Genomic DNA, 18,603 nt, shown 5'->3' with positions numbered 1-18,603 from the left:
ATTGCACCGGCCCCGGGCTCTCCCTGTGCGGGGGGAGAAGGGCGATTTCCCCCCCCCGTTCCTTAGACAGCCAAATGGGGAAAAAAAAAAATAAAATTGATTTCCATTTTAAGTAATGCTTTTCCTTTAATTTCCGTTACATTTTTATTTCTCTTTAGAGCCATTTTAGATAAGGCTCAGAGGTGATGCTATCTTTTGCTAAGGCAAAGGATGTATAACTAGTCGCTTTCCTCCATTTAACACTGGTTTGCGTTACTGTATAAATATCGTTTAATTCATGGGAAGATAACTTTTTTAATAGGATGTTGAATGAGTACTTTGTCCGAGTTCTTCCTGCTGTCAGGGGCGTACAAAGGAGACTCTGTTACAGATTTATATCTTTGAGAGGTGTTCTTTGGTAGGCACTGCTTTGCAGTTGGAGCTGTGCACAAGGTGTTCCAGTCTTCTCGCTCAGTCTTGGCAAAACCAGATTTGGGCACGTGAAACTCTGGTTTGACATCCGAAGTGAAACCATCTTGAATGCAGACACCTTCGTGCTAAACCAAAGCGTGTAGCCGTACTTTTTTTTTTTTTTGAGCGAGTGGCATTCGCTGTCTTAGGTTTTCTATTGTAACTCCTTGGTCTGATAACTGTTAGCTGTGGTATGTCGTAGGTTCACTGTGCGTTTGTATTGCGCTGAAAGAAGAGGTTTCCATACTGGATATTTTAGGTTATGGTTCTATGGTCACTCAGTCCAGCAAGTGTACAATTAAAAAGAACGGTACGCTCACTTTTCCCTCTCGCTCTGCAGTATGTTCTGCTCCCTCCCTTGTGCTCACACTTGTATTTGTGAAGTTGCAGGGTGAGCTGATATGAGGAAATGATGTGGCTGAAAGTCAGTCCAACAGAAATACATTGTCTGGTACGATTCCCTGCACGATGGGACCCCGAGAGAGAATGGAGATTGCCCTTTCTGATGGCGGTACAGGTTCTTACTGGATTTCTTTGGAGCTGTAGCCATAGAAGAGATCACAGGCGATTGTAGTGGAGTTAAAATCCAGCTATTGGTGCTGTTTGTTATTTAAAGGTGAGCTGACCTGAAGGTATGGGAAGATAATGTTGTATTTGACAGTTAAGCCAAGTCAGACTGAGAAGCTTCCCTCTGGCCGTTTGTTTTCGGGCTGCATTTCACTGTTATCTCAGTCTAATAAGTTGTCTGTGGGATAGCCCCGCAAATTGCATTGCTAGTAAGACCCAGATTGAAAATAAGTGATTTTTTAAAAGATCATTTTTAATCTGATTCATGTCAGTTTGCGTTGTGGCTCGATGGACAGTTGCATGGTCACAACTGAGGGAGTGACAAACTGGGATAGAGGAACAGAACTTTCTTAAACTGACTTCACCATCACTCAGTCTGCCATTTCACTGTATCCAAGATAGGCTGTGAACCTGTGCCAGCTGTAACAAAACTTTCAATGCAGAATGTGTTGATGGTTCAGACTTGGAGAAATTTGAACTAGGAGCTTTTGACTGGAAGCCTCCCGCTCCCCCTTTAGCGGGGGGGGAGCCACGAAACCCCTCTGCTTTACATAAACATTATTCTTCACAAACACTGTCCTTCCAGTGTTATTTTGCACCCTTCTAGCTCAAGTTACAGTAGTCATCTCAGCAACTTGTCACAAGTTCTTGATGTTTTTCTTGCCTGTTCTAATTTCAGAGAAGGATTGAAAATTTATTAATCGTAGAAATTAGGCTTTAGCAAGTTAACTAGTGATGAACTGCTAAGCCAAATAGATTTTTTTGTTTATTTACAACAATATGACTGCATTTAAGGAAAACCTTTCTCTAGGAAGCAGTTCTCACAATAAGTGGGATCTTGAGACAACTAAATAAAGCTCTTTGTCCTGTATTATGCCATCTCCTGCATATGATAAAGCCCAATGTAAGTAAACCTTAGAGTGTGTATTGTGCACATTTTTTCCATGGAAGTTTTTGTCCACCAAAAGATGTTTGACCAACATTACTTCTTCTTTACAAAATTAGCATTAATTAGAAAAAGATAAAACCTGGGATTATGCTGGTGTTTTCCAAACAGTGGAACTAAGTGTGATCAAAACAGAGCAGAGAGCAGATATGTTGGGTCAGCATGAGCAGGTAAAGTTTTAATAAAGTTTTCAGATTTATATGACTTAGGACCCCCTCTCCAGAAGTTTGAGGATACAAAGTGTGGAAATGCAGAGAGTTACACAAATGTGTTAGTAAGTGGCATTTTGGAGCTGTTACTGAAAAGAGATGAATTCAGACAGAAGACTGAGGAAGAGGAATTTAAACTGCAAAAAGGAAGGAGGACTTGGAAGAGGGGAGTATATGCGTAAGAGTGGAAGATGTAGGATGTGGAATGAAGATGCTGATGGGGTAAGGGCATCAGGTTGAAATGCAGAAAAGTTTTGAGTACAAGCTCTAAGTTACTGTCCTTACCCTTCATATGAATTGGAGTATGGGAAGAGCAACCGTGGAGATTTCTTACTCCCTTTTCTTGATTCTGGGAGGAGTTTTGTGGGGTTTTTGGTTTTTTTGTTTTGGTTTTGAGATAGAGTGCATAGAGTGCATACGTTCCCGGGTTATCAGCATCGTTGCCCATTTTCTCATGTGTAACTGGGATGCTGACTGTCAGTGGAGCTGTGTATTGGACATTGTAAGTACAGATGGTGATAGTTTCTTAGTAGCTGGGGAAAACTTTGTGGGAATTGGAAGAGCATGGAGTGACAGTAAAGGTTTGAGGCGAGTCTTGAAAAGTATAATGGAGGAGAGGAAGGTCCGGGCTGTACAGCGAGAGATTTTGACAGACTTTGTTCTTGCAAGGCTGACACATGTTGCTTTGATTTGCCCCTGCTGACCTGTGTGCTTGTTCTTTTTATAGTTTCTCTCAGCTTTTTTGCTTTCTTGTGAGAAAATCGGATGAAATTAGAGGACTGGAGTATGTTGGGTCAACAGAGAAAGAAGAAATGAAGAGCTGGTATGCAACCTGTGCCATAATACGGCAATGGTAGCTGCGGTTTAGGTGCCAGAACAGGAAGAGAGGAAAATGCAGTGCAGTGCATAGGTAGAAATGACTAGTGGTGGTATTCAGTGCTCCAAATCAAAAAGCTGTTAAAACTGGAATTTCTCAACCTTTTTTTAAAAAAAAGTTTCTGAAGTTCAAATACATACCACCGTAACTGCTGTCTCTGGGCAATCTATATGGCAGTCATCGGTGATCCTAACGTCCCAAACTTTCTAAATGTAAACTGTTTCTTTCCTTTGCCCAGAAGTTTGTTCTGAGATGTAATCAGCACTTTTCTGTCTCCAGTTCCTGGAGATGGTTGTCATGTATGTGCCTAATTTGCCAAGAGTCTCGATGGCAAGAAGATGCCCTTCAGGATAACCACTTCTTGAGGCAGCCCTCAAAATTCAGTGTTACACTGGGCACAAGTGAGCCTTCAGAGCGGGTCTGTATGAAACACGTGCACCTTGTATATGTTGTATCTCAGCCAGGCTGTCGCAGGATCGTATTGTGCTATACAACACAGTTGGTCTTAGTTGGTAATTAAAATGTGTTCTGATAAATGCTGGCATTCAGATTAATGGAGCAAAACAGAAATCACTAATATGTTACCTTAGGACAAGGTTATGTGCACAATGGATTCTGGTGCAGATTTGAACTGCAAGTAAATTTTGTTCAAGCCAATTTGTGAGGCAGTTCTTTTGCTTTCTTGTTGGAAATTATGTACTGTTCTTCTTTTGGTCTCTTGGAGGATTGAGCTGAATCTGCTGCATCTTCTCACGGTGGATGCAGACAACCTAGTGCACCTGCTGCTTGCTGCTACAGTTTTCAGCGGTGAAAGCAATATGCAGTGCATGACTGGTTTGGCAGAACTGAAGCTGGTTCATTGCTTCCTGTTAAGCAGAATCTAAACCATGTTGGTTTAAAAAAGCAAATCACGTATCTCTGTTTTCAGGCAGTCTCATCTGTTTCTTACAGAGCTCCCCTTACTTTGATCATTCCTGTGTTCCAGTGCCAAATTCAAGAATGATCTGAGGCGTAATTAGTTAAACATTTTCTGTATTGAGTATGTGTCCAAGGGAAAGTCTCTGCAGAGGCAGTTAGCTCAGGCCTTCTCTGCTGTCGTTTTTTCAAAAGCAACTTTACTTAGCTCTGGTTTAGTTCTACCAATAATAGATAATGATAATAGGAATTCTATTACAGAAAGTGTTTCTATAGTCACTGGCGTTTTTAGTATTATGTTGTGCTTATCTGCTGAAAGCAGGACAAGGTGAGGAAAACTGTTGAAAACATCGCTGCTAGGAAAACCTTTGTTTACACTGGGTTTATACTTTGGTTCATGTTGTTACTAAAGTTGGAAAGAGCCCGAAATCCAGACACTTTTATTAAGAAATTCCTGGCACTGTTTTTTATGCAGTGTTTGTTTAGCTGCTTCTCCTCTACAAAGAAAGGAGGACAGCGGCAAATCTGGGAATTCTTGAACTTCTCTCTGTTTTTCCACCTTCCAAAATGGTGCTTTATGAAATGTATTTTTGAGTTGAAATTTTCCCTTCTAGATAATATAAATGTAGAGCATGTTATTAGCAAGTGGGATGAGAAACGAAATGCAGTCAATACCCTCCCCTTTCTTTAGTAATTAAAGACAATGGAAATATTTGGAAAAGTTGTTCTTCTAGTTTGACTTTTTAATTGATCCATCCACCCCAAGTCTCCTATGTTGAGCCAAGCAGAGTCACTTGCCTTTCTGTAGCTGAGATTAAAATTCCCTGATTGATGGGCTTGCACTCTTTCTTCAATTTACAGAGACGTTCACCGAGTTTCCGCTCTGAGTCTTCACTGGAACAGAGTTTGCGGATTACTGTGGGTAATGACCGGTATTGCATTGGCACACCAGAGCGAAGGAGGCTGCCTGATAGACTGGGCTCACCAATTGATAACCTGAGTGACAGGTATGGTCCTCCGCAGGTGGGGATTCAAGTGTGTGACACAGTAAGAACATGGGAATGGCTGTGCTGGGTGAGACCAAACATCTAATTAGACCAGGGAATGTCTAGGGAATGAGGGTAAGAGGGCAAGCATGTAGTGATGCTTCCTTGGAACACTCCCCCAGCCTCCAGCAAGTTGTGGTGCAGGGGATTCCTGAACAAAAGTTGCTGCCTGTGTTCATAGTAACTCTAAACAGATATTTCTTCTCTGATTTTTGTCAACTGCTTCTAAAATCCGTATAAACTAAAAGTGCCCAGAGTGTATTGTAGGAGGGAGCTGCTTCGTTTGACATTTCACAGCTTCAGCCACTTTCTTCTGTTTCATATGAAACTGCCTAGTCCCGATTGAAAGGAAGGTTGTTTACTGATAGTGTGAAGCTTCAACTTCTTCATTTATTGGGAGGAATAATCTGCTTTCCTGAGTTTTGAGAATAGTCCAGAAGAAAGCTCTAGCGTAGCTTGAAAAAAATTTATTATTTTGACTTTAAAAACCATGCAGAAGAGAAGTGAACATAGTCAGACAGTTTCATACATGATAAAATGAATGTCAAAATTGTTAGGGTCCCTTGATTGGAATTGGAGAGAAACATAATGAAGAGATGTCTTTTATGTTAAAAATACTGCTGTGAACAGTAAAGTATAAATTAGTAGATAGTGTTTGGAAATCTTTGCCTTCAGTAGGAGAGCAGGTATAATCTGGCAAAAGAAGTGAAATCAGAAGACTGTGTGCAAATAAAATTGTTTTCTTTGTCTTGAATTGCAAAGTTAAAGATGGCGTATTTTGTGCCCCAGAGCATACAATTACAGTTTCAGGTCAAGGATAAGCATCCAGCACAAAAAAAGCACTATAACTTTCATTTTTGATGCAAATATCCCCAACTGTTAAAAACAAAAAAAGAGAGAGAGAAAGAGGGAAGTGAGCCAAATAAGTGAATTTCCTGTCTTTCTCAAGTGTAAGGTTAAGTTTTAGCAGGTGCGGAAGACCAAATAAGAGTTTAGTTTTCAGTACTGTCACTTTTATGCTTTTACCTCAGTTCTCCTGGGATCAGTGTTCGATTTGGAAATCCCCTGTACCGTTTGCAGTCTTCTGTGTGCATATGCCCAGGGAGAGTACAGTGGTTGGAAGGAGCAGGAAATGGTATGTAGGAGAACTGGTACTGCTCTGGCAAATTAAGAACATGCGGGGCCAGGGGGAGCGGTGTTTGTCCCATTGCTTCCTTTTCTCCAGTGAAGTTTTATATTTAACCTGTTCTGTGGTTATGATGTGTGGTTAGAAGTAACATCAGGTACAGTGTAGTTTATTTTAACATAAGAATGAAAATGACAACTTTCACTTCGTTACAGGACCCATAGATGTAAAAAAATGGTCAGAATAGACTCATAAGAAGGTGTAAAAGTGACAGATGAATCAGAATGAGAATAAGTGAGATGGTGTAAACCTCAGTTTTTAAGTGACTTCCCATATATTTGTAGCGTAGGTATGCAAGAACTCCATGTGGTTGCATTTACTTCTTTTTTTTTGTCCTATCTATTTGTGCTGGCTGCACTTGTCTGAGTGGTGCCCACTGTCCAGAAGCTTAAAGTGTGTGACAACCTAGTCATCCCTTAGCTTTTCCTAAATCTTCTAGGTACTGCTTCTGACTTCCAGATTTCTTCACTGTTTAGCCATTTTAGCTGTTTTTAAAAGATGCTTTGTATTTGGTTAAGGACATTGTTTATTACTTTTTTTTTCATCATGTGTTTTTTTTCCCCTCTGAGAGGCTGCCCTGGTACTGGGACACTGACTTTATATCTATCACTGGGCTTTAAAGTAGCGCTTATTGTGCATCATCATTGGGTTTAATACCGAGCATATCACATTCTTATTTGGCATGTGGTACGTTCTCATTCTCATTTAAAAAAAAAAAAAAAGAAAAAAGTGTTTTCTGAAGATGTCTCTTCAAATTTTGAAGTAATTGGAGCAAATAATTCTGAATTTAGTTATTCTCAGCTATTTTTGCTAACTACTCAGAGATTTCAAGCAATCACTTTTACAAATTATTCTCTGTAGTTTTCAGAGCCTTGGGATGGTAGAGAGGTTCATTAGCCTATAAAGGAAATAAAATACCAAAGAGTGGAAATCAGGGATGCTTTTGGATTCTTCTGCAGCAGTAGATTTTCAGGATGCCCCAGGAGAATTTCTCAGGGTGTGTGTCCACGGGCAGGTCCATCCTAAAACATCTGTAACACTTTGCCCCTAGTTTCTAGGGCAGCTGGCTTCCTGCACATGTTTAAGTAAGCATACTGGATGCTGCTGGCCTGTGACTTCAAGGTCACCTAAGCAGCTTCAGTCTTCTACTTCAACAGATTAGTATTTTTTTGTCTTCCAGAATCTCATATAAAAGTGAAGAATAGATCTTATCCCTCTCCCTGTCTTCCATCTCTTGCTCTGTCAGTATTTTTAAGACATTCTACTACTAAGCTGGCATAAACTATACAGAGCATCCCACCAATTCTTTCGTCTGAGGTTAATCCAAAAGATCAGACCATATCACTGCAGAGACTTGGTCTGTGTTAAGCTGTGCTCTGAAATAGCATTTTTTTTGGCATAATATCAAGAGTGGCAGTTGGCTTGAATATGAACAGAGCATCTGACTTCCTATTCAAAGACTATGTGTTAAGGTGGAGTCCTGTTGGTTGCTGACAGCAGAATACCATTATTTATTTCTGTTTCTGTGTATGTGAATAAATACGCCAAAAAGGAAAGTTACCTTACACTAGTTGTAGTTTTCTGAGGCATCATGTCTATGTAGACTGTAGTCTGTTCTTCTCAGAAATGGAAAATTCCAGTAATTCATGGATTCTGTGTTGATGAAGGAATTGGGATGGTCACAGTGGTACCACCTTGTATCTTCTCTCAGGGGTGCAATAGCCTGTAGTGCACATTGCTGGCTAAACGCACCCAAACCAGTTAAGAGGGAGATATATCTATTGCACTGTATTTACAGAAAACATATCTCAAAGAATCACGGTTTCTGTAAGGCAAGTAATCCTTTTCCTCACAGCTGTATTTAATCTTTGGGTTTTAAATTTGCATCTTAGCTGTTCAGAGTGTAGTTGGAACATCTTTCTAGTAGTAAATACAGTAGGTTTGCTGTTCCTTTCTTTCCAAAGTACAATTACATATTCCTTCTGCTTTGTCACTGCAGTCAGAGCATTTGAATTGTAGGTGACACCTGGCAAGCATGCATGCAAATTATTTGCACAAAAATCAGCTGAAGGTGTGTGGTGAAATACATCTGTTACTCTGCCAGGTGTGTTCACGCAGCTTGTATAGGTTTAGCAGGCTCTTGGAAAAGGTGACACTGGAGATAGACATACCGTTATGTAGGCTGTGAACAGCAACATTTATGTATGAAATTTAATGCTAGCTACTTTTTAGATATTTTTGTGCTTTTGGAGGGGGTGGGTATGTGTGGTTTGCTGGAAACTGGAAAGATACTATCTAATACTGTGGGTACTGGTGTATGCCATATTTGCCTCATAAGATGCATTGGACTGATAAAGCATCTAATAACATGTGAAATGCTTTGCAATGATGTAGGCTGGAGATAAAATGAAGTTTTGTGTTGGTTTTGTTCTTAAATATGCATGTGCAAATTATGAAAATACTCCAGAAAAAGACTTTGTCTGTTACTCTTTAGACTGGTAACTTTGAAAACTGGGGCTGTAATTTATCTGCAAATTTTTTTGAAAGTGTCATCTGCCATGACTTGATTTGTCCCTTCTCAGATCTATGGAGGAGCTTTTCTGAGTAGGAGTAGGTGATTTTTGAGGATTCAGGCAATCATATGTAGTTTAGCTCAAGTTGACGTCTTGCTCACTCAGGAAAGACATTTCTCTAGGTTTTCTGTCCCATTGATTTCACATTTTCTTCCCATTCTTGGAGGATCTTGCTGGATTTTTGAAATACCTGTGAGTAAAAACAGCAGCTGGTCATTTTAAAGTGATTTCGTTTATTTCTGCCTGATCTAAAGAACAGTCCTAGGAAAGTTTTTAGGAGTGGGGAAAAAGGCCTTGGTTAAAACAGTGCTCCTAATTGCAGGTGTGTGTAGGAGTCTGGTCAAAAAGAAAATACTCCAAGAGCTGTAGCTAGTTATTCTGGTGTTGTGCCAGTTGCACGTCCACTGTGTGTCATAATGCAGGGGCTGGCACAAAGGAATGAGATAGTATTACATTTACTAGCCCTGGTTTATAGAGATTGTATCAAAAACTGTGCTTCTTTTTGGGTATAGCAGTTAATGTGATTAGTGACGGTCCTGTCTACAGATCTGTTGCAGCAGAAAATGTTGCTAGGATTTGTGGTCCCTGTCCACAGCTGAAGATAAAAAGAGGATCTGGTTGCATTTGCCGTGTGAAACCGAATTATACCTTGAATAATTCATATGAAATGTGACCTTGGTGTCTTGCTGGGAGAAGTGAGGAAAGGGATTGTGGTCTGAAATATGATAGTAAGGTTTTTTTAAAAAGTGTAGTCTTTCTCCTTCACAGAAATAAATCCATCCTATCAATTTTTCAAGGCTCTCTATCTGTACTATGAGTTGAATTGTTCATGTGGCTGTGTTTGCAGGTGACTTCCTGGGAGGGATATATCGTACGATTAAAAATAAGTTTCTCTCTCTCACCTGCCCTTTAAGTACGTAAAATGTTGCTTCTGTTTAGTGATGGAGAGGTTATTCTGAAACTGATTTGGAAATTTCTTACTCTTGAGTAGGAGTAAGACTTAGTTTACTCTGACTCAAGTACTTAACGTTTATTCTATGCTTCTCTTATACAGGGATGATATGGCTGATGGTCCAATATTCACTAGAGGTCTCACATGCCCTCGAGGCCTTGAGAGATACCCATCGCATGAAGATCAACCTTCAAGTCCCTTCGTCGTGAGACATGATGAAGATTACCGCAACCGAGATGTTTTCGTCCATCGTTCAGATTATAGTCCGCATTATGGTCGTCGAGAAGAGCTGCCTCGTGCATCTGACAGAGATGGTGACAAACTCAGGAAATCCTCCTACCCATCAAGGCCAGAAGAGAGGGGACGAGAAATAAAGCGCCCACGGTACGAAAAGGATGAGAAGATGCATGGTATGAGTGGAGAGCATCAGGGTTTCTCATCAGGAACGCGAAACTATCGCAGACGAAGCCGCAGCCGCAGTAGAAGCCCGAGCCCATCATACCTGAATGAAGAATTCCGAGAGCTTGACCGTGCAAGGAGGAAAAGAGAAGAAGAAGAGCGTAGTAGAAACTTGAATCATGATGTTTCAGGCAGTGGTTATGTGATCCCCGGCTTGACTAACACACTACAGACTTCTGAACCTCGGTATACGTATAGGCCTGAGGAAATCCCATCTATGCCCAAAAAATCTATTTTGAAGAAACGAGTGGAGATGGAAGTAGAGTCTCCTGTTCAGGTTTGGTCTCTGTCTATCTGTCTGTAGGTTTTTGCTTTCCAAAACAGTCACTTGATGATACAGAATGTTAGTTTGATTTCCAAAATTGAAAAGCCAAATCTTTACGTTTTCCTGTCTTTGAGAGGACGGGTATCTTTTTGCAGGCCTATACAGTTAGGATTGCATTAGAAACTTTAAACGGTGAAGGCATTTAATCAAGAGTCATATATGTTTAAAATCTGAGGCAGAATAAAATATCCTTGTTGAAATTCAGCCCAGGATGCTGAGATCTGGGCCAACTTTTATAGAAAAGCTGAAGTTTTTTGTACCACAGGCAGTCAGGACATTGATTGAAGCTCTCTGCCTGTCATGGTACCTCTTTCCTGTTTCTTTATAGACTTAGAGAACTGCCTAGTGCATCCTCAGTACCTCTGGCTGAAAACACATTTGAGTTTCCTTATATTTTTCTCTTTGGACTGTGGTCTGAGATCAACCCTGCTTAATTTGTACCCAGGCTATACCAATTGAGTTTCAAAATTAGAGCAATGGAAAGATAAGCAGTTGCGACCACTGGGATAAATTGACTTTTCTTTTTTTATATTTTAGCGCATCACTTTTGATCTGCCTGTTGTACTGATCCGTGTTGGTTTGACAGTGACATGTTTATCTCAGGAGGTGCTTCAATCCTGAGGGTCCCATTCTATACCTGTTATTGGAAATGCTATTTAACATGGCATTAATTATGCATATCTGAAGAAGTGACTGGGAGTAACCCCAGTGCAGTTGGTTTTACCTGTCTTAAGGTGTCAAAATCCTGTTTGTCTGTGATTAAACTCAAAGCGTAGCCAAAATTATGTTACAAGGTTTCAATCTAAAAGTTTTCAGTTCTTATGCTTGCAAAAAATGAATGAAATATAATTGTGATTTTGTGTATTCGCTGAGGTAAGCATTCATTGCTGGACATGACATTCCAGAATCATTAGGCAACTTGTTTTGCAATCATCTGTGTTCTCTTTCAACTGTACATTGTCTTTTCTAACTCTTTTCTTCAGCTGTGAACTCAAGGAGAAATTAACACGTTCCTGTGTGTGTTCTGTGAGGTGCATAGTCGCCTCAGAAGGTGCTGTAGTAAATAGTAACTTCTCTCTCTTTCAGCCTGAGGGCTTTTCAAGCAGTCCGGCTCCCAGCAAGGACCTTCCTCTTCTTTCTAGTCATTCGTCTTTGCCCCAGAGCAACGACACGGCTCCTTTTGCCTCTGAAGTGGAGAACTTTCTCAAACGGTTTAACAAAGACTCTGTTGTGGAGCCTGCAAACAAGGAGTTGCATGACGGTCTATATGAGTGGAACCCGCTTTCTGGGACTCCCAAAGATGCTTTCACATTTGAAGAGAAGTTTGGAAGCTTCTTAAGTCACAAGGAAAAGGTAGAACCCAAGTCAGAGCCTGCTGATCGCCATACTGACTTCCTGCTGCCTCACGAGAGGGCCAGTCAGGATGGCAGCGGTTTCTCCCGAATTCTGGGCATGATGGCTGATTCTGTCAGTGCTCAGGAGAAGAGGAGGCGTAGTTTTCCTGACATTGAGGATGAAGAGAAATTTCTTTATGGTGATGAGGATGAAGACACCAAAACTGAAGCTCTCCCCATTCAGAAGCCCCCAGTGAGTTGTGGCAATGAGATAATAAGCCAGAAAGTGAGCCCACCTCCTTCTCCTGCTCCAGCTGTCAAGCTGGATCCTTTGGAAGAGTCTAATGCTGAGTATGCGAAGATCCATGACCTACTCAAAACCATTGGACTTGACATCGGTGTTGCTGAAATTGGCAAACTGGCTGTTCGTACCCAGGAACGCCTTCATGGCAAAAAGTTGGCATCTCGTTCTCCTGATCGTCGTTCTTCAGATCCTCGCAGACTGGACCCGTGGGACTTGCGTCGCAGCCGGAGTGACACTCGTTCTCCCGAGTCAGGCCAGCAGCGCTCAGCATCACCTCCAGGGAGGCCTGCGGTCTCTTTCCAGCAGTCTAAAGATGCATCCTGTCTTCAGAAATCAGAATATACTAAGAACAAGCCAGTGGGACAGGATATACCTCCATGTGCACCAGAACAGCCTCTTCCTTCTGTGTCTCTCATTCCCTCGGTTCCACCAGCTCCTGCTAGTTTGCCGCCTACACCCACTTCGGTTTCCCAATACCAAATTCCCAACTATTCCCAGTTCACTGCCACTCAAATGCCCCAAAACTATCCACCTCCCACAATGGCTCCTCCAGGATACGATGCATATGGGCACTATATGGCGTATGCAGCCCCTGGCTGGACCATGTACCCCCCTGCCCAGCAGCCTAATCCTACACTGCCAGAAGCTCATGGTCTTTTAACTATGGCCATGTCAGCAAACCCCACGCGTCCCAACCTCCGGGTGATTGAGACAGTATCTATGGTAAAGGATGTCCCTGAGTTAAAAAGAGATGGTTCTGTGCTCGTTCATGTCCCTACCACTCCTGCTCATTCCAAAGTGCCCCTTCGTCTCTCTTCACACCCTCTCAAAAATACCACAGAAAAGATGTCGGATGAAAAAAATCGGGCAGCTCAAAAGCAGAAGGTATGTTATCTATTCTGATACATCAAAATACGGGTCGGACTGCTTGATTGCTGGGGTGGAAGCTTTTCCTCTTCAGGTGCACCTTTTTTTTTTCCCCTGAGTGGCTCCAGTTTAAAAGCAGTTGGACTAAAGTTGCTTTTGTTAAGTATTTCTAGGCATTTGTCTGTATTACTCTGTGACAATTTTAAAAAACATGTTTAAAATCCCCTGAAGTTGTACGCCCATAGGTTATGGCTGAACAGATGAAATCAAGCACAAAGTTGAAGCTCTTGGGGCCAGCCAGTATCTTACAGAAAAAACACATGGTGGCCACAGCTTGGCTTTATTTCACTGAGCTTTAGGTATTGAAATACCTGAAGATACCTAGATATATAAATACCTAAAGGGGTGGTATAAAGAAGATGGAGCTGGGATTTTTTCAGTGGTGTCCACTGACAGGACAAGAGGCAATGGGCACAAACTGGAACACAGAAGGCTCCATCTGAACGTGGCACATGGTACAGTAATACCATAGTTATACCTATATTAGACATTCTTAAATACATACTAAAGGATGTCATCATTCACAGTTACCTAGAATTTTCCCTCTACATTTGTAATAATTATCTCTTAGAAGAATCACAAAATCAGAAGAACTTAAGGGAAACTGTTCTTTACTTGGTGCATCTGACACCAGTTTAGGTTTTGGATGTTGATGTTTTCCTCTTCTAATTACCTTGGTTTGTACGATAATTAAAGAGTGGTGGAGAGGAACATATTTTAAAATAGGAAACTGTAGTTAGATATCTGTCAAAGGACTGGAAGATTCCTGGAAGTAATTTGTGTTTTCAAACTGGTGCCCACTCAATTTTTGTTGTTAAAATAGGGGCATAAAACCACAGAATGGTTTGGTTGGAAGGGACCTTAAAGACCATCTCGTTCCACCCCCCCTGCCATGGGCAGGGACACCTTCTGCTAGACCAGGTTGCTCAAAGCCCCATCCAACCTGGCCTTGAATACTTCCAGGGAGGGGGCATCCACAGCTTCTCTGGGCAACTTGTGCCAGTGCCTCACCACCCTCATTGTAAAAAATTTCTTATGTCCAATTAAATCTACCCTCATTTAGTTTAAAACCATTGCCCCTTGTGCTGTCACTGCAGGCCTTGGTAAAAAGTCTGTCTCCATCTTTCTTATAAGCCCCCATTGTATATTGAGAGGCTCAGTAAGGTCTCCCCAGAGCCTCCTCTTCTCCAGGCTGAACAACCCCAACTCTCAGCCTGTCCTCACAGCAGAGGTGCTTCAGCCCTCGGATCATCTTCGTGGTCGCCATGCGCTGAGGCCCCCAGAGCTGGATGCAGTACCGCAGCGGGGCTTTCATGAGAACAGAGTAGAGGCAGAGAATCGCCTGGCTTGACCTGCTGGCCATGGTTGTTGTCCACCCCAGGGTACAGTTTGCTTTCTGGGCTGCAAGCGCACGTTGTCAGCTCATATCTAATTTTTCATCTACATATGCATACCTGCATTGGAGACATTATTTCAGTGTAGCTGTACTAATGATACATTGTGTTGGTAGATCTGCTAGGAGAAGAGCAGTACATGGCAGAGGCTGGAAGCTTTTTGCCTGCTCCGTTATATCGTGCTCCTCAGAACAAATCAGGCTGTGGAAAGATGGACCACTGAATCCAAGAGAGGCTCAAAAGAAGTCACTTTAAATTTTTGATCTGAGATAACCTCTCTGCTTTTTGTTTGAAGTGACTTAAAGAGGCGTACTTACACAAAGTGCTACATCAGCAGATCAGTGAGCTTTCACTGCTTGCAGGAATAATAATTTCTTCAGCTGACACAGTTTAAATTTTTTTGTTAATGAAACTTGGCACTTCTGGAAGAGCTCTGTTGGCTGAAGGTGTGTGGTTTTCTCCTGCCATGACATACCCTGTTAGCTCACCTGTGCATCTTGGCAGAACTTCTAGGGCTTTGTCTGTGCTACAGACATCTTTGGTTTGGGCTTAGTCCACTATTTTTTTGCTGGGATGGCTTGGAGTATAAAAACGTGCATGCTCCAGTTGATGCCCCTATGCTGCCAGGAAATCCAGAATGAGAGAATGGTGTTTTGGCAATTAAAAAAAAAAAAAAGAGAGACATAAAAAACTTGTGGCATTTGTGGCCTTCCTGTGTTGGTAGAACTCCTTCCAGTGCTTACTGCAGGCAGGATCTAGGGATCCTGCCAACACTGACATTGCCATAGCAGTAGTGATTCTCTAGGGAAGACAAGGTCTTGGGTCAGTTGTTGTTCGTTCAAGGGAAGAGTCCACAGTAAGCTTTAAGAGCATTGTGAAGGTAAAAAAATTGGGATTTGTCTCTTGAAAAACAAAGCTGGGAAGGAAATTGAAAAAACTTTCCAGATTTCATTTTAGCAAATTGCCTAGTTACCTTCTGTGAGAATCAATGAAAATCAGTGAAAAGTGGATTTGTGAGCAGATGGTGCCAGAGTTTACCTTATTGAGCAAGAAACAAACTTCATCCAGTTGTTTCATTTCAGACAGTTCTGCCTGCAAAAGTTTTGTGATAGGTGATGTATTTGGTGATACAGTTACGACCAGATTGAAGCAGAAGCCTAAATAATAGCTAAAATTGGCCAGAGTCAAAAGCAGGAGGCAAGGTGAAGGGCTGTGAAGTCCTTTGTCACTGATGGAACGTGCTAGCTGTAGAGATACAGGGTGAGTTTTGAAGAGCCATGTAGGATTGATCTTGCTCACCCCTGTAGAAGATGGTCACCTGAGCCTAAGTGCCTTGTGAAATGGTGAAAGCAAGCAAGCTGTTTTGGGGAATACACTGCCCAAAAGAAAAAAATCGCCTTCATGTAGGGCTGAAGCATGAGCACATGATATAGCTACCAGAGGAAGAGGTGTATTTATTGTGTTAAAATACTCAAGAACATTTTGAGAATAGTGAGCAGTGTTCCGTGACTGGCAGACTTGAGATCTTGCTATCATTCTTGCATGACTGATTAACTTGTATTCGGACGAGAAGAAAATCCAGTCCCCTTCCAATCTGTTTAGGTGATAGAAGAGAGAGAAAAACTGAAGAATGAACGAGAAGCACGGCAGAAGAAGCTTTACTATCTCAAGACTGAATTGGACAGGCTTCGTAAACAGCAAGGTACAGTGCATCCCCCCCCTTTTTTTTTTCCACTGGGATGTGTCACAAGTCCTGGTACCTGCTAGGAGAAGTGAAGACCAAAATAATAATAGCCTATAGTTTAAAACTAATATTTTCATACCCTGGGCAATGCAGAACTCTTGAGACAGCAGTGACCTAATTACTGTATTAGAATTAATTATGTCAAAATTTGGCTGTTACACTGAAGCAAACAGTTGCTCTTGCATCTTCTTCAGCAGCTTGATAAGTTAAATGAATTGCACTTTGTGCATTTTAGTGCTTCTTTAGAAGAAGGGAGATAGTAACTGAAGACATGTCATCGTGCCTTTCAATTTTTCATGAATCTTATTTGGAGAAGGAGAAGTCCTCTCTAGACAAAGCTAACTTTTTTATTCTTTAAACTTTTATTTCGTCCAATTAAATACTAATTTCCCTCATCTTTGGAAAACGATACTTTCAGATTAGAATGATTACAAGTAACTTTTGTTTGTTTGGTCACACAGGAAAATAGTGATTATTATATTGACTCTCTCTCTTGAGGATTATGGTGCCTCTGTTAGGGGTGTATGTTAAGGCAATCCTTGTAGAGGTGGATCGTGCAGATTTAGTGATGCTGTACCTGAGAGTCAGTTCCATTTTTACAACTTCCTAGTGAAGATTTAGCTGTAATATTTTTTATTAGTATTTTACTTTTTGCTGGAATAGTTGTACAGATCTTAAGACAATTTTCCTGTTGCATGTCCAACTCTTCTACTTCCTTGATTGGCTTAGGAGAGATGTTGAGGAAAAAACGTCGTGAGAAGGATGGACACAAAGACCCCTTGTTGGTTGAGGTGAACAGACTACAAGAGAATATTATGAAGGAGATTTCAGAGCTGCATAAAGAATCTGATGCAGCTGACAAGAAGCAGTCTGAGCTTGACAAAGTAGCACAAATCCTGGGGATTAACATATTTGAAAAACCCCGGAAACCATCTGTGGAAACCAAAGATTCCTCGGAAAAGAACAGCAAGTCAGAAAACGCAAAAGGTCTGGAGAAAACATCTTCCTCCAACAAGGTAAAGTCTTCTGGCTTGTGCGCTAATGATTTTTCCACTAAGAGAAGAGGGCACTGGGGAGCCAGCTGCTCCCAAACATTTACTAGAGGATCATTTGATGTAATTTGTTATCACATCTCATATGCTGGTTTTGATGGTGCATGCAGGTGAGAGTCAGTGCGTCAGTGTTTATAATTTCCCTCAGGGTTTGTGCAGTTCAGTATCACTTAATGTTTTTGATCTTGGTTTTGCTGAGGTGTTGGTTGGATTGAACAGTATCATGAGTGTTTGTAGCTGTTTGGTGTCGATGCCATACCAGGAGGACAGACTTTTTTCTCTACAATATTTCTGGCATGGCCTGTCAAGGAGGAATGTTCGTAGGAACAAAGCTGTCTGCGAGTTTGGAACATGTTGGTCTTCTCACTGGGTGATGATACTAACAAATCGCAAGACTTACATATGATTGTCAGCTTAACGTGATTATTATGTACATGCTACATATTCTCTGTTAAGAAATGTCAGTATGCATTAGTATGGTTTCTCCGACATGGTCTGTACTACTGAGTGCTGGATATATCAAAACAAGGTTATCGCATTCCAGAAGATAGTTTTTACTTTGGAAGTAGTGTATGATAGTAACATCTGAAAGGTTATGCATGTATTCAGGAGAGTAATTATCCTGCTTTTCAGATGTTTATTCAAATACGTAACAGAAATAGCTGATGGGAGGTGGTAGATGCTTTTTGTGTAGACCTTACTGTATATTTTTGCAGAGAGGAAACTGTTAGGGTAAGAGATATTTCCTACATGGTCACTCAAATCTGTGTATCCTATAAACTTTTCCTTATGCTTCATCCTGGTCTGGTTCAGAGAACTTGTTAGATGTCTTTCATTTTAAGGTTTGCTTTTGTAGGTTTTTTTTGTTGTTTCTCAAAACATCACTGAAGTTTAGTATCCACTTTTACAAATCATTTGTTTCAGTCACCACATTGTAGAGCTAAAGTAGGCAACAATGTTAAATCCTACATTGCATTAAATTATATTGCTTTCTTTTCTTGAGATAACAGCATGTGTGAATATATTTTTCATTATTTTAACTTTCATTATTTGTATTGTCCAAACCCATAATGACTTGGTCCCCTTTTCATAGTTCCTTATTTTAACAAGGAAAATTTTGAGTTCTGGTCAGGAACATTTAATATTTTCAGGTATGTGTCAGCACATAGGACACTGCCTTTAGTCTCTAAGATTCGCCTTCTGATTGTGATTAGCTCTTTTTAATGAAAAGAAAGATGGCGCAGGCCTTTTGACACTGAGATCTGTTGACTCTGGCAACCTAAGGGCAAAAACATATGCCTTTCTGCTTATTTGCAAGCTACCCTGTGGTCCCTTGCTGCTGA

At 41.1% G+C, this 18,603-nt stretch overlaps 1 protein-coding gene across 1 annotated transcript in view; it reads left to right on the top strand.

Annotated features, from left to right (window-relative positions):
- The first annotated feature begins 4,831 nt into the window (after positions 1-4,831).
- ZNF318 (zinc finger protein 318) overlaps positions 4,832-18,603 on the top strand; it is a 21,262-nt gene continuing 7,490 nt past the window's right edge. Inside the window, exons 1-5 of the mRNA XM_009700157.1 lie at positions 4,832-4,971; positions 9,824-10,457; positions 11,592-13,028; positions 16,067-16,166; positions 16,938-17,224. Coding sequence (XP_009698459.1) covers positions 9,831-10,457; positions 11,592-13,028; positions 16,067-16,166; positions 16,938-17,224 — 2,451 coding nt within the window. The 5' untranslated portion in view covers positions 4,832-4,971; positions 9,824-9,830. The remainder of the gene's footprint in view (positions 4,972-9,823; positions 10,458-11,591; positions 13,029-16,066; positions 16,167-16,937; positions 17,225-18,603) is intronic.

Source organism: Cariama cristata, unplaced genomic scaffold (assembly GCF_000690535.1).
Source record: "Cariama cristata isolate BGI_N322 unplaced genomic scaffold, ASM69053v1 scaffold33745, whole genome shotgun sequence".
Lineage (NCBI taxonomy): Eukaryota > Metazoa > Chordata > Aves > Cariamiformes > Cariamidae > Cariama > Cariama cristata.
The sequence above is the reverse complement of the archived record's forward strand: the minus strand, read 5'-3'. Positions and strand labels throughout refer to the sequence as shown.